This window comes from Aotus nancymaae, unplaced genomic scaffold (assembly GCF_030222135.1).
Source record: "Aotus nancymaae isolate 86718 unplaced genomic scaffold, 86718_ANA_hifiasm-v0.15.2.pri h1tg000040l, whole genome shotgun sequence".
Lineage (NCBI taxonomy): Eukaryota > Metazoa > Chordata > Mammalia > Primates > Aotidae > Aotus > Aotus nancymaae.
Genome location: NW_026988454.1, coordinates 127,108,927 through 127,121,342, shown reverse-complemented (window position 1 = coordinate 127,121,342; position 12,416 = coordinate 127,108,927). Strand labels below are relative to the sequence as shown.

At 51.7% G+C, this 12,416-nt stretch overlaps 1 protein-coding gene across 6 annotated transcripts in view; it reads left to right on the top strand.

Moving 5' to 3' along the window:
- ZNF76 (zinc finger protein 76) overlaps nt 1–11,075 on the top strand; it is a 33,477-nt gene extending 22,402 nt beyond the window's left edge. For 2 of the 6 annotated variants that reach the window (XM_012461619.2, XM_012461620.3), the window contains exons 3-14: nt 1,001–1,081; nt 1,194–1,271; nt 2,497–2,696; nt 5,357–5,473; nt 5,713–5,788; nt 6,348–6,473; nt 6,628–6,807; nt 7,628–7,861; nt 7,955–8,118; nt 8,826–8,990; nt 9,530–9,643; nt 10,220–10,415. In XM_012461619.2, the coding sequence (XP_012317042.1) occupies nt 1,001–1,081; nt 1,194–1,271; nt 2,497–2,696; nt 5,357–5,473; nt 5,713–5,788; nt 6,348–6,473; nt 6,628–6,807; nt 7,628–7,861; nt 7,955–8,118; nt 8,826–8,990; nt 9,530–9,643; nt 10,220–10,324 (1,640 nt within the window). In that variant the 3' untranslated portion in view covers nt 10,325–10,415. Of the gene's footprint in view, nt 1–1,000; nt 1,082–1,193; nt 1,272–2,496; nt 2,697–5,356; nt 5,474–5,712; nt 5,789–6,347; nt 6,474–6,627; nt 6,808–7,627; nt 7,862–7,954; nt 8,119–8,825; nt 9,004–9,529; nt 9,644–10,219 lie in introns of those variants that run through there. The other 4 variants (XM_012461618.3, XM_012461621.3, XM_064361135.1 and 1 more) reach the window with 4 other exon arrangements.
- The last annotated feature ends 1,341 nt before the right edge of the window (nt 11,076–12,416 follow it).

Sequence of the window (12,416 nt, the reverse complement as noted above, 5' to 3'; positions counted from 1 at the left end):
AGCCTTAGGAGAAGTGCTTTCTGGTAAGGTAAAAGAAGAATAATATCTTAGGAAATCTGAAGTCTTGTTAATTTTCATGCTGCTTGTGTTGCCTTAGGTGATCTAACTTTTTACCAGAAAATTGAAATGAAAATATCAGAGGTTAATAAAGGAATCATTACTCAACAGTAGCAGTGGAATAAGACCTACATGGACACATAATAGCATAATAGTTGTATTCACATAGCTCTCTATTGCTTTTCATTTCTTCTAAAATACAGATTAGGTTTATAATAAATGCTAGGATTTATTGAGGGCAGGCCATATATAGCTGGCATTCTTCCCAATCTTTTATATTCATCAACTCATTTAACCCTAGCAGTAACCCTATGAGAAACACATAATCTTCAATCCCCATTTTAAGAAAAGAAAACTGAGGCACAGAGAGGTTAAATAAGCTGTCCAAGGTCACACAGCTGGCAAGAGGTAGAGCTGGAATTCAAACTCAGGAGGCCTGGCCTGGTTCCAGAGTCTATTGTTTTTAACCATTAAACTAAACAGTCTGCCTTCACAGGGGCTCCTGGTCTTAGCACACTGTCATAATGAGGGATGAGGGGATATGTTTTAATTTTGTTAGTTTGAGCTATATCTGAATTTTGACCCATTGGGGCCCATTTAGGCTTAAGGACCATTTAGTTCAGTCTCAGCAACTTACTGTTAGGTTGAAAGTTTCCACTTGGCTGGGCATGGATAGAATAATAAATGAAGTTGTGCCTCCTGTCAGTAACTGGAAGGGAATCTGTTGGGAGATGAGGGGTTCCCGCAAGGCAAGTGTCTTCACCTTTAGTGCCTCAAGGCCCAGGCCTAGGGAGATGGAGCAAGGGAACAAGGAAGATGTTACCCATGCTTAGACCCTCAGGTTCATGCCTTGAGACTCAGATAAGCCTCAGCTAAAAACAGGCAAGTGTCTCTTAGTCCTCTTCTGGTCCTGGCCTATTTCTCTCCATTTCCACCCTAACAGGAGAGAAGCTTCTTGAAGGGCAGGTGATCCAGCTTGAAGATGGGACCACCGCGTACATTCACCAGGTGACGGTACAGAAAGGTGAGGGCACCCCACCACACCATGCCTTGTGGAGGGAAGCCTGACAGCTCCACCAGGGGACCCCTCCGTGGCACTGAGCTCCAGGGAAAGGCAGGCATTGCTTTCGTTACAGAATCTCTCTCCTTTGAGGATGGTCAGCCTGTGCAGCTGGAAGATGGCAGCATGGCTTACATACACCGCACACCCAAAGGTAGGGTCACCATCATCACAACTGGGGAAAGGATGGGAGGCATGACTGGAGGATGGGGTAGCACACTGCGAGGGTTGGGGTGTAGACATGGGAGCTGTCATCTCCACGGTACACACATGCTCACCTGGATTAGCACCCTTGCCCACCTTCCCTGCTGCAGACCACAGAAGCAGCTATGTCTGCCATTAGGAGGTGAGCCTTGGAGATCAGTCACATGGGCTTTGATGGTGGCCTTGGCTCCAGCACAGCCACAAAGTCTTAGGGCTTTGGGTAGGAACTGAGGAGATCATCCAAGACCAGGAGAAAAACTAATATTTAAGAATGAAGCTTCTAAGGTGCTGAAGAATAACAATTTATTCCTTCTACAGATAGTTTCTTGAGTTACTTTTACACACCTGGCATTGTGTTAGGTGTGGAGTATACAAGAGAGAGCAAAGTCAGATAGTCTTCTCTCTCTTAGGGTCTAGAGGGGGAAATAGAAGTGAAAGAAACCATCAGTGACGAACTGATCATTACAAACAGAGATCAGGCTCAGGAAGGGCTTCTCTGAGGAAGTGATGCTTGAGCTGAGAGGTAAAGAATGAGGTAGACTTAGCTGATGGAAGACTATGGGAGGGAGGGTTCAGTACTTCAGGCAGAAGGAATAGCATGTGTAAGCCTAGAGCTGGCGGGAAGAAAGAACAGCACATTCCAGGAACTGCTAGGAGCTAGAGCCCTGGGAGTGAGGGCAGAATGAGCAGGAGGAAGCTGGAGAGAGAAAGGAAGGGCCAGCCCACTCTGGGTTTCAGCATCAGGGTGAGGATTTTGGTCTTTATCCTGAGACCAGTGGGAAGCATTTGAACTATTTAGGCAGTTAGGTGACATGGTCACATTTGTGGCCCGCAAAGATCCCTCTGGATATCGTGCTGCCTGGAGGGAACTACAGGGGTGAGGAGCGACTGGTCAGGAGATTTTTGTGATCATCTAGGCCAAGATGATGATAGGACCCTGTCAGGTCCTCAAGGAACTTGTGATTTCCCATTCAGTGCACCGTAGGAGACCTCATACTTAGGTGAGGCAGCCCCAGAAGGAGGGCCAGCAAGAGTGAATCACAAAGTGAAGGGCCAGGAGAAATTGGTTACTGAAACCCTTCTTGGTATATGTGCCTCTCATTAACTTAAGACTAGGGTCCCAGCTGTATCTCTTCCCTTGTATGGCATCAGGGCTAACCGCGTGTTCCCTGCAGAAGGCTATGACCCCAGTGCCCTGGAAGCTGTCCAGCTGGAAGATGGCTCCACTGCCTACATTCACCACCCTGTGGCTGTGCCATCAGATAGTACCATCCTGGCTGTCCAGACAGAGGTGGGCTTGGAGGACCTGGCGGCAGAGGATGATGAGGGCTTCAGTGCAGACACAGTGGTGGCCCTGGAGCAGTATGCCAGCAAGGTGAGCATACAGAGCCTGACACTGTCCATCACTCTCTAAACAACGGGGCCTTGCTTGTGCACTGCCTCTTGGCCCTGCCAGAACTTCACCTCGCAAGAGGACAACGGCAGCCCTGTGCTCGGGCACCATGTGGGATATTGCCTTTTCTCCTCCACCCCAGCTCCCCCAACTCACCTTTCCCACGTCATTGTTTAGGGCATGCAACACAACCTGGCCTGGCCGCTGACAGCTGTTTATGCTCACCCTTTTTTACACTGTCTGTGCAGAGGGAAGGCTGCCATAAGAAACAGTGATACCCGTATTCTGGGGAGTTAGGCCCAGCTTCACTTTGGCTGTTGTAGTAATCCTCTGCACTAGCTGGGAAAGCCCTTGCTGGTGACTTTTATTAGCTTTCTAGTCCACTGAGGTAACTGTATTTATTTCTTCTTTGTGACTCACTTAGTCATTTGGAAAAATAACCTCAGTGGGCTATGACAAGGGCATATGCAGGAAGCAGCTGGGATTCCTGGATTATGAGGCCCACATAGTAGCTCAGCTGGAAAGGAGAAGGATCCTGGCTCTGCAGATACCAGTTAGTCCAAGTTTTTTCTGCTGGAACCATGGTCTTGCCTGTGGGGAAGTGGGTACAGAGATCTCTGAGCTTTCCAAACCAGGGTATTCCCTTCCTGGGATGACTGCAAAGCCTCAGGCTGGATGTGCCAGGGCTTCCTGCACATTCCTTCCTTCCAGCAGTTTTACCCAAAGATGGGGGAGTTTTTTTTTTTATATATATATATAATGAAATCAGTGTGGTTGAATGGTGGAGGAAAAGAGGAAGTCCTCATGTCTTTTCAAAATGAAACATAGGCTGAGTGCAGAGGCTCATGCCTGTAATCCCAGCACTTTGGGAGGCTGAGGCAGGTGGATCGCTTGAGTCCAGGAGGTTGAGACCAGTCTGGGCAACATGGCGAAACCCCATCTCTACAAAAAAAAAACAAAAACAAACTAGCTGGGCATGGTCGTGTGCACCTGTGGTCCCAACTATGGGAGGCTGAGGTGGGAGGATCAGGAGGTAGTGATTACAATCAGCAGGCTACATTCACTCCCATCCTGGTTCTCTAAGGTATATTTTACAGACCAAATTTGAGACTTGATGCTGATATAAAGAGAAGTGGGTTTTATTTAAATCATGAGCCCTGAGATCTGTGCTGGCTGTACCGCTACCTAGTCCAAACTTGGGTGAGTCCCTGCTCTCCCAGACCTCAGCTTATTCCTAATATGAGATGGGACCAGATAATCTCAGAGGTCACTTCCATCCCTGATTTTCCTTGATTCCTGCAATTACCCCAGGAGCTAGTGAGAAATGGGAATGAAATCCAAGTGCCTGTGTGGGTTAACCCACCAAGGAGGCCTGGCCACCTCTGACCCTACCCTCTACCCAGCCACTTAAGTGTCCATGAAACTCTCAGCTGCTTGAGCCCCTGAGCTGGAGCCTGTATAGACAGACCTTGCCATGAATTTGGCCTCTCTCCTCTGTCCCCTGCTCACCGTGACTTGCACAGTTTAGTTTTAGGATCTCCTGGAAAGACCACAGTGTGATTCTGAAGGTTTCTAGAAAGAAAGACTAAGTGACAGCTGGGTGTGGTGGCTCATGCCTATAGTCCTAGCACTTTGGGAGGTGGAGGCAGGTGGATCATGAGGTCAGGAGTTCAAGACCAGCCTGACCAATATGGTGAAACCCCATCTCTACTAAAAATACAAAAATTAGCCAGGCGTGGTGGCATGTGCCTGTAGTCTCAGCTACTCAGGAGATTGAGGCAGGAGAATCACTTGAACCTTGGAGGTGGAGGTTGCAGTGAGCCGAGATTGTACCATTGCACTCTAGCCTGGGCAACAGAGCGAGACTCTGTCTCAAAAAAAAAAAAACAACAAAAACAAAACTAAGGGACAGTCCTACCAGGACCCTGCCCAGGAAAGCAGAAGAGCAATAAGGGGCTCCCTGCATCCAGGGACTGGTATGAGATGGGTGGCTTTAGCAGTATCCCCAGATGAGGAGACAAAAGGGGAGGACTTGTCAGCTGGGTGCTGTCATTAGAGCTGACATTTCTGTGGGAACTGCAGCCCTCCCCTGGGTGCTTCTGGTCATGGCCACCTCACTCTGGGCCCCATGTCCTATCAGGTGAACCTAGGTGAGCTCATCTCCACAGCAATAGCTCCCTTGTTTATGTACCTTTTAAGCACTAGTTTTCCACCAGGAGGAAGGGGACCCCTCCCATCAGAAGATGGAGGTCTCAAGGGTTGCAGGCTCCTAGGTATATGTGCTTAGAAGGACGGTTTCTGGCACTTGGCCCAGTTCAAGCATAGCCATTCAGACAAACTCCCTTTCCACCTTACCTAGCCGTCTAGGAGATAGCTTTTCTTTAATAGCTGTCACAGCCACTCTGACCTGTAGGTCTCTCTTTATCCCATCAGAGATGGGTGGTGACTCCCCATGCCCACGCTCTTTCTTGTGTAGCATGCCCCAGCATCTGTTCCTTGTCTGTCTGGATGTGTTCTTCTGCCCCAGAGACCCCTGGCAGCCTTAATGCTGCCTGTTGGGTCTTAAGCTGCCTGCAGGGCCCTGTGTCCCACCTTCTTCACTGGGGAGAATACATATAGGGATCTTAAGGTTTTTCTCCCAGGTTCTTCATGACAGCCAGCCTCCCCATAATGGAAAAGGGCAGCAAGTTGGAGACAGAGCATTCCGCTGTGGCTACAAGGGCTGTGGGCGTCTCTATACCACCGCTCATCACTTAAAGGTAAGGATGCTGGCAGACAGCCCTCACTTCTGCAGTCTTCCCTTCCAGGCTGTAATTCTACCTTTCAGCTTTGATTGAAATTTGTCCCTTCCCTCAAGTTGCTGGAGGGAAGAAATGAGGGTACACAGGAACGTCAGCACAGAGGGCTTGACACACATGATATCAGGGCCCTAAAGAAAACAGAAGAGCCCAGGTCATACCCTTTCTCCTCTGAATTATGTGATTGTTTGTCCTCACAGGTGCATGAACGAGCTCATACAGGTGACCGTCCGTACAGGTGTGACTTCCCCAGCTGTGGAAAGGCCTTTGCCACAGGTAACCTTTCTGGGGGACTGCTTCCAGTTGAGGGTAGAGGGTTCTAGTTCTGTTTGGGGTGTCCCTGAAGGGAACCCAACACCAGGCTGTCTTCCTGGAGAAACTACCGTCAAGAGTCCTCTCACTTGCAGGGTGCTCTCTCTGAAGGAAACCTTGTTATGGGAGTGAAAGGCAGCATGGTCAGGCCAGCAGAAGGAGCCTGGAGGGTTGGTGGAGAGACCCAGCCTCTTGTGTCAGCTCTGATGCCAACCAGCTGTGGATTATTGGGTGGGCCATTGCATCTCTCTGGCCTTATTTTCCCCTCTGTGAAACTAGGACCTTTAGCCATGAGTTCTCTAAGTTTCTTCTCATGCTTATGTTCTGGTATGGTTTCAGCTGCCCCTTGAGAGGGAAGCAAGGCAGAGTGGGCTTTTCTAGCCCCCACCCAGGCAGGGGTGGGATAGGGGCAGACATGGGCTTCTTGAAGCAAAGGAGATGGAGAGCCTCTGTATGAAGTGAATGGTGGAGGATGAGGCCCCACCGCGTGCTCTTCTCACCCCTCCCTGCCACATGTGGACAGGCTATGGACTGAAGAGCCACGTTCGTACCCACACCGGTGAGAAACCATACAAATGCCCAGAGGAACTGTGCAGCAAGGCCTTCAAGACCTCAGGAGACCTGCAGAAGCATGTCCGTACCCACACTGGTATGCTGGGCCCTGCCCACTCCAACCCCATTCCCTGGGCATGGGGAATTCAGCTTGCCTTTCAGACTTAGACCTGGAGCCTGACGCCATCCACTGCTTGCTCCAGCATGGCCCTCTTTCCCGAACCACCCCTCACACCCCACCATTTGCATAGGTGAACGCCCGTTCCGGTGCCCTTTTGAGGGCTGTGGCCGCTCCTTCACCACGTCTAATATCCGCAAGGTACATGTGCGCACCCACACAGGCGAGCGGCCCTACACCTGCCCGGAGCCCCACTGTGGCCGAGGCTTCACCAGCGCCACCAACTATAAGAATCACGTGCGCATCCACACAGGTGGGCCAGCTGGCATGCGAGGACTACCCTCGCTGAGGCCCCAACCCCTCTACTGTAGGCTTCCCATCTAAGACACATTCTCAGCTCCCAGCCCAGAGCCCTTCTGTGCCAGCCATTCCAGGCTGGTCTAGGGGTGTGGTATCCCCAGAACAGCTCTTTCACTTGCAGCAAGCAGTTCTTCCATTTCCAGTTAGGTCTAATCTGAAAGGTATTGCCTATCCTCTCTGGGATCCCTCAGCTCCCTGCCACTTCTCTACACCCACCTTGAATTCTCCAACTCTGACTGAGCTCCTGAAAAGAGGCCAGGGTTGGGAATGATGGGGAAGAAGCAGAGTGAACTGTCGCCTTCAGCTCCTCACCTTATCCACCGTCCATGACTCCTGTGTATCCTCACCCTCCCCAGTGTTGTGTCCCTCATCCAGCTTTCCGTGTTGTCTCTTAGCATGTGTGTCCCTTCTCTCCCATCATACCTGATACTTCAGTCATCCCTGCCTCTTGCCTCTGCTGTTGACCACTCTCAACCTCCCACCCTTCACCTTATAAGCCCCAGTGCCCCCTACCACCGCCTTCACTAGCCCCAGCCTTGCCCTGTCCCTCATTTCCTTTCCGCCTTGTCTCTGGATTCAGTGGTTCAACACCCATGCCCTCTCCATTCCACTGGCCATCTTCTCCAACCCTGTCCATTTAGAGTCTCAATTCTCAGTCCCTCTCCCTCCCTCCCTCTGGCTCTCCCTTACCAACCCTGTCACTCACCCCTGTCCCCTTAGTTTTCCCCTTGCCAGCCCCAGTTCCCAACCCCCTCACAGCCCAGTGTCCCCAGGGGAGAAGCCATACGTTTGCACGGTGCCAGGCTGCGGGAAACGCTTCACCGAGTACTCAAGCTTGTATAAGCACCACGTGGTGCACACACACTGCAAGCCCTACACCTGCAGCACCTGCGGCAAGACCTACCGGCAGACCTCTACCTTGGCCATGCATAAGCGCAGTGCCCACGGTGAGCTGGAGGCCACGGAGGAGAGCGAGCAGGCCCTCTATGAGCAGCAGCAGCTTGAAGGTAAGGGGAGTGGGCAGGGGATGAGAGTGGGGACAAGCCAGGCCTCCCCATGGCATCTGGTAGCAGGTGTCAGCCTTGGCTCTCCTCTCCCAGCCGCCTCTGCAGCAGAGGAGAGCCCGCCACCCAAACGACCCCGCATAGCTTACCTTTCGGAAGTGAAAGAAGAGAGTGATGACATCCCAGCCCAAGTGGCCATGGTGACCGAAGAAGATGGGGCCCCCCAGGTGGCCCTGATCACTCAGGATGGTGCCCAGCAGGTACAGGCCCTGAAGGGCAGAGGTGCCACACTTGCTGGCACTCTCCACTCTCTCTGGGGACTCTGATAGCCCTGAAGTTCTGACAGCCCCACTGTCACCCAGCTTCCTGTTTCAGTTTTATAGACCTCAGAGGCTGAGGCTACGGGGACCACATCTTGTAACAGAGCCCCTCGTCCTCCTATGCTTCCAGCCCAGTCTCTGGGACTTCTGGAGCACAGTTAGTAGTTTCTCTCTTTACTTGGGGGCTGACAGGACCTGCTCATCTGAATGGGACATGGGATGTCCTTCTCAAGAGAGGCATGTTCATATAGCAGCCAGAACATGGTATGGGGTCTGAAAGCCTGAGGTCTGGTCCTATCAGTGTACTAGCCAGCTGCATAACCTGACCCTTGTCAGTACCCTCACTAGAAAGTACACCTGTGCTTTCCAGAGTTTTTAGGACACAATCAGGTGGTGACCCTGAGCTGCATACAACAGGGCCCAGAGGCAAAGTGGTGATAAATAGAAGTAAGCAGTGGAATTCTTCTAGTGTGGCTTCTCTTTGCAACCTTGGACCCATTTTGTTTGCTTGTCACTCACCCCTTCCACCCCTGTGACATGAAACTAATAAACTGACCTTGTCTGGGAGAGCAGGTATATCTTCCAGAGGGACTTTCAGACAACCCTCCACTGACATTGCCAGCTCATCTTCCCCCTCCTGTTGGCAGGTCAGCCTATCCCCGGAAGACCTGCAGGCCCTGGGGAGTGCCATCAGTATGGTCACCCAGCACAGCAGCACCACCCTCACCATCCCCAGTCATGATGCCGACCTGGCCACATCTGGCACACATACGGTCACCATGGTCAGCGCCGATGGCACCCAGACGCAGCCCGTATGACCAGGCGGTTTGCTTGGGGTTTCTTATTCTCTTGTCATTCCTTTCCATGGGGTAGGCATTAAAGTGCAGTCTAAAGTAGTCAAGTCTTATCAGGACAAAGATTCCCCACAAAAAAGGGGTCTTCCCCACAGTTCCTGGGCCATCAGCAGCTCTCATCTTTAAAACCAGTTGAATGGAGGTCAAGAGACACTTCCTAAATCTCAATTCAAACCTAATTTGTTTTGCAACCTTAAGCAAATCACTTTTCCATGAACTTCTGTCTATTTTCAAGTGAGGGGATTAAAATATCTCCGGAATTTTTGACAGCTCTGTTCTTCTATGATTCAAAAGCCCTAAATTAAACTGGGCTCTAAGTTGGGAGCAAACCCAATCTTACTTAGCTCTGAGCCCCAATCTAATTAATCTGACCCGTAAGGTTTTATCCATTCTTTTCTGGGTTGTTCCTAGCACCTTACTTGGAGAGATTTTTATTTGGATTATGGGGAGGGAGAGTATACTGCAGGTGGGATGGAAGACCTTCTTTTCCCCTTCAGGTCACAATCATTACCTCTGGGGCTGTGGTGGCTGAGGACTCAAGTGTAGCATCTCTTCGTCATCAACAGGTGGCACTGTTGGCCACAGCCAACGGAACGCACATTGCAGTGCAGGTGAGTAGAGATCTGGGAGGAAAGGGGATCCCACGACCAGAGAAGTCCACAAGGAATAAAGGGGAACTAGATGACGATCTGGAAGGGAAGGGCATCTGACTCAAAAAGAGCCCATTTCAGAGGACAGATCCCTTTCCTCCTGCATCCATGCATCTGTCTCCAGCTCGCTCTTGGCTGAGGCAGAATGTTGAAGCCTCTTCTGGCCTTCAGGATAACCCTTATGTCAGTCTACCTGTGGTCTGAGCCCTTCATCTCTTTGTTTCTGTGTTTCTTCATCTGGAAAATAAGGAGGCTGAAGTAGACAATCACTACAGTCCTCTTCAGCCAGTCCTTCCATGAGCAAGCTGATCTCTCTGACCCTGACTATTCCAGGGCCCCCTGGCCATGCCTAGCCTAATAGGACTCTTCATCCCTGAACTTCATGTTTATTGGAGCCTTATTAAGTGCTCAGCGTGTGGCACTGGGTAGATGGTGGAGAGTCAAAAAAAAAAAAAAGTAGGCCACATACTACTAACACTGGAATCTAGGCGGGGAGGATTTCAGTCTCTCCTTCCTTCTGCACCCCCTTCCCCACAGCTGGAGGAACAGCAGACCTTAGAAGAGGCCATCAGCGTGGCCACCGCGGCCATGCAGCAAGGGGCCGTGACCCTGGAGACAACAGTGTCGGAGAGTGGCTGCTGAGTCCAGGAGGGCTGGGTCCCATACCATGTTGGAGGAGGTGCAATGCTGCACGGCCACTCTTGCCTCCAAGGGCCCAGGCTGTGGCTGACACATGGAAGGTGGCCACATAGGTCTCTGGGGTGAGAAGACAGCAAGAAAATGGCCTAACTGAAGGGAATGGGGGCCCTGCCCAAGAGTGGGGACAGGCAGCTGGAATCAGGGGTGTGCGTCATCCTCGGGAGCTGAGAACAAGCCTGGTTGCCAGGCTACACTAGGGCACCCTTCTCTCAAAATCAGCTGGGTGCCTGCTCTCCTCCTCCTAAAGAACACCCTTCTGGCCCTCAGTCTGCTCCCCTTCTCAGGTAGAGATTGGGGCTGCTGTGGGGACTGGCCCTCTAGGGGAGAGCCACAGACAGCTCTTCAGCCCAGTAGCAGTGGAGCAGGCCCTGGCCTTCCCTCCCAGCAATAACCACCTCCCTGGAGGCCAGCTGAGATGCCTGCCTAGTTGGCATCAGGGACTTCCTGCCACCATAGTCAATTAATTCCTCAGGGGCCTGTGGCTGGAGAAAAGGTGCCCAGCCCCACCACTCCCCAGCTGCCCCCCAAATCTCTCTATGGCAGAGAGGCAGGGAGTGGCCCTGTACATAGACTGCTGGGGATTGGGTTTGATTTGTTTTTTGTTCTGTTTTTTTAAATTCCATTTTGATAATTTTTTTCCTGTTCTGGGTGGTGGCGGCACATGGATGAGTATTTAATAAAACTTCCAAATTTCCATCTGGGTCCCTCTGTCCTTTCAGCTCTAAGCCTGGGTGGCAGGGTTGGTCAACTCAGGCTCTCAGCCCTGTATCCCTGGCACATACCCACTCAGCCTTGGTGACAGAGTGGTGGGGCTGGCCTGCTGGGGGGACAGGTGGGAGGGAAGCCCAGTATAAGATAAAGCCCTCAGGAACTGCTTGTGGATTCTTACCCACAGCTGAGCAAGTAGGCTCCAGGGTGGCCGCTGCTTCCAGGCTCTGGCTGAATCTCAGGCCTCAGGTGATTGATCTGGAGGAACTCTTTTCCTGCCTTTTCTTGTGGAATGTAGTCAGAGCCCCTCCAACCCAGCCACCCCCACCCAAATCACAGCTTCTCCAAGAGGGCAAAGCCCCAGGTTAGAGTGAGGCTAGAGGGCACCTTTGCCAAGGCTACTGAGGTTCAAGGAGTAGAGTCAGATGCCTCTGGACCTGAAGTCTTGGCTCTGTCACCCAGCTCTGAGGGTGCCCACCTAGGTATCTAGGCCTATGCTGTGGGATTTCAAAGCCACAGTCAGACCCCACTGAAAAGTAAGTTGGTGAGACCAGATCAGCTCTGGTGGGAGAAAGGGATACAGGGGAAGGCACTTGATGGGAAGAAGCTCTGGGTTTGACTCTGCCTGGACAGGAACATTGCAGGGATTGGAAGTGCCTCTTTTCCTCTGTCTGCTGTGATGGATATGCCCCAACCCCCTCCTGCCTCCTAGGATTGGAAACCCCTCCTCCGATCCAGGCATCTTCTCCTAGGATGCCTAGAAAGCTCCCATTTACTCTTGCCACCAGCTCCTTGGGAAGAGGGCACGGGCATGCTTCTAGGCAGGGGGTTTTCCCAGCACCTTACTTGGAGGGATTTTTATTGGGATTGAGGGGTGCAGGGGGAGGTGTCTCAGAATTGGCCTGAGCAGATGTCTTCAACATCTGTGACCACCATTCCTGGTGTGGTATGTCCCAGTCCTCTTGGACACTGGATCTGAAGAAATGGAAGCACCGATGTGGAGGCCCCTGAATCCCAAGCCTGCTACTGCCGGGACTCTTGAAGTTGAGGTGCACCACAAGGCTCACCCCCACGTGTTTTAGAAAGTTTCCAGTGTCTTCAGAGCCACTGGGCCTAGAGTGGGCAGTGCTCTGAGTGCCTTTGAGCCAATGCTGAGGGGATAGGGAGCCAGCAAGTCAAGTGCCACATCCGCCTGACCTGGAGAGGTGCCCTGGCCCAATTCCTTCTCCAGCTTTGTGATGTTGCCTTTGTTTCCTTCTACTTGAATGGAGCCCCACCACCATGGTAATGTTAGGTGGCACCAAAAGCTCTACCCAGAGCCTACTAT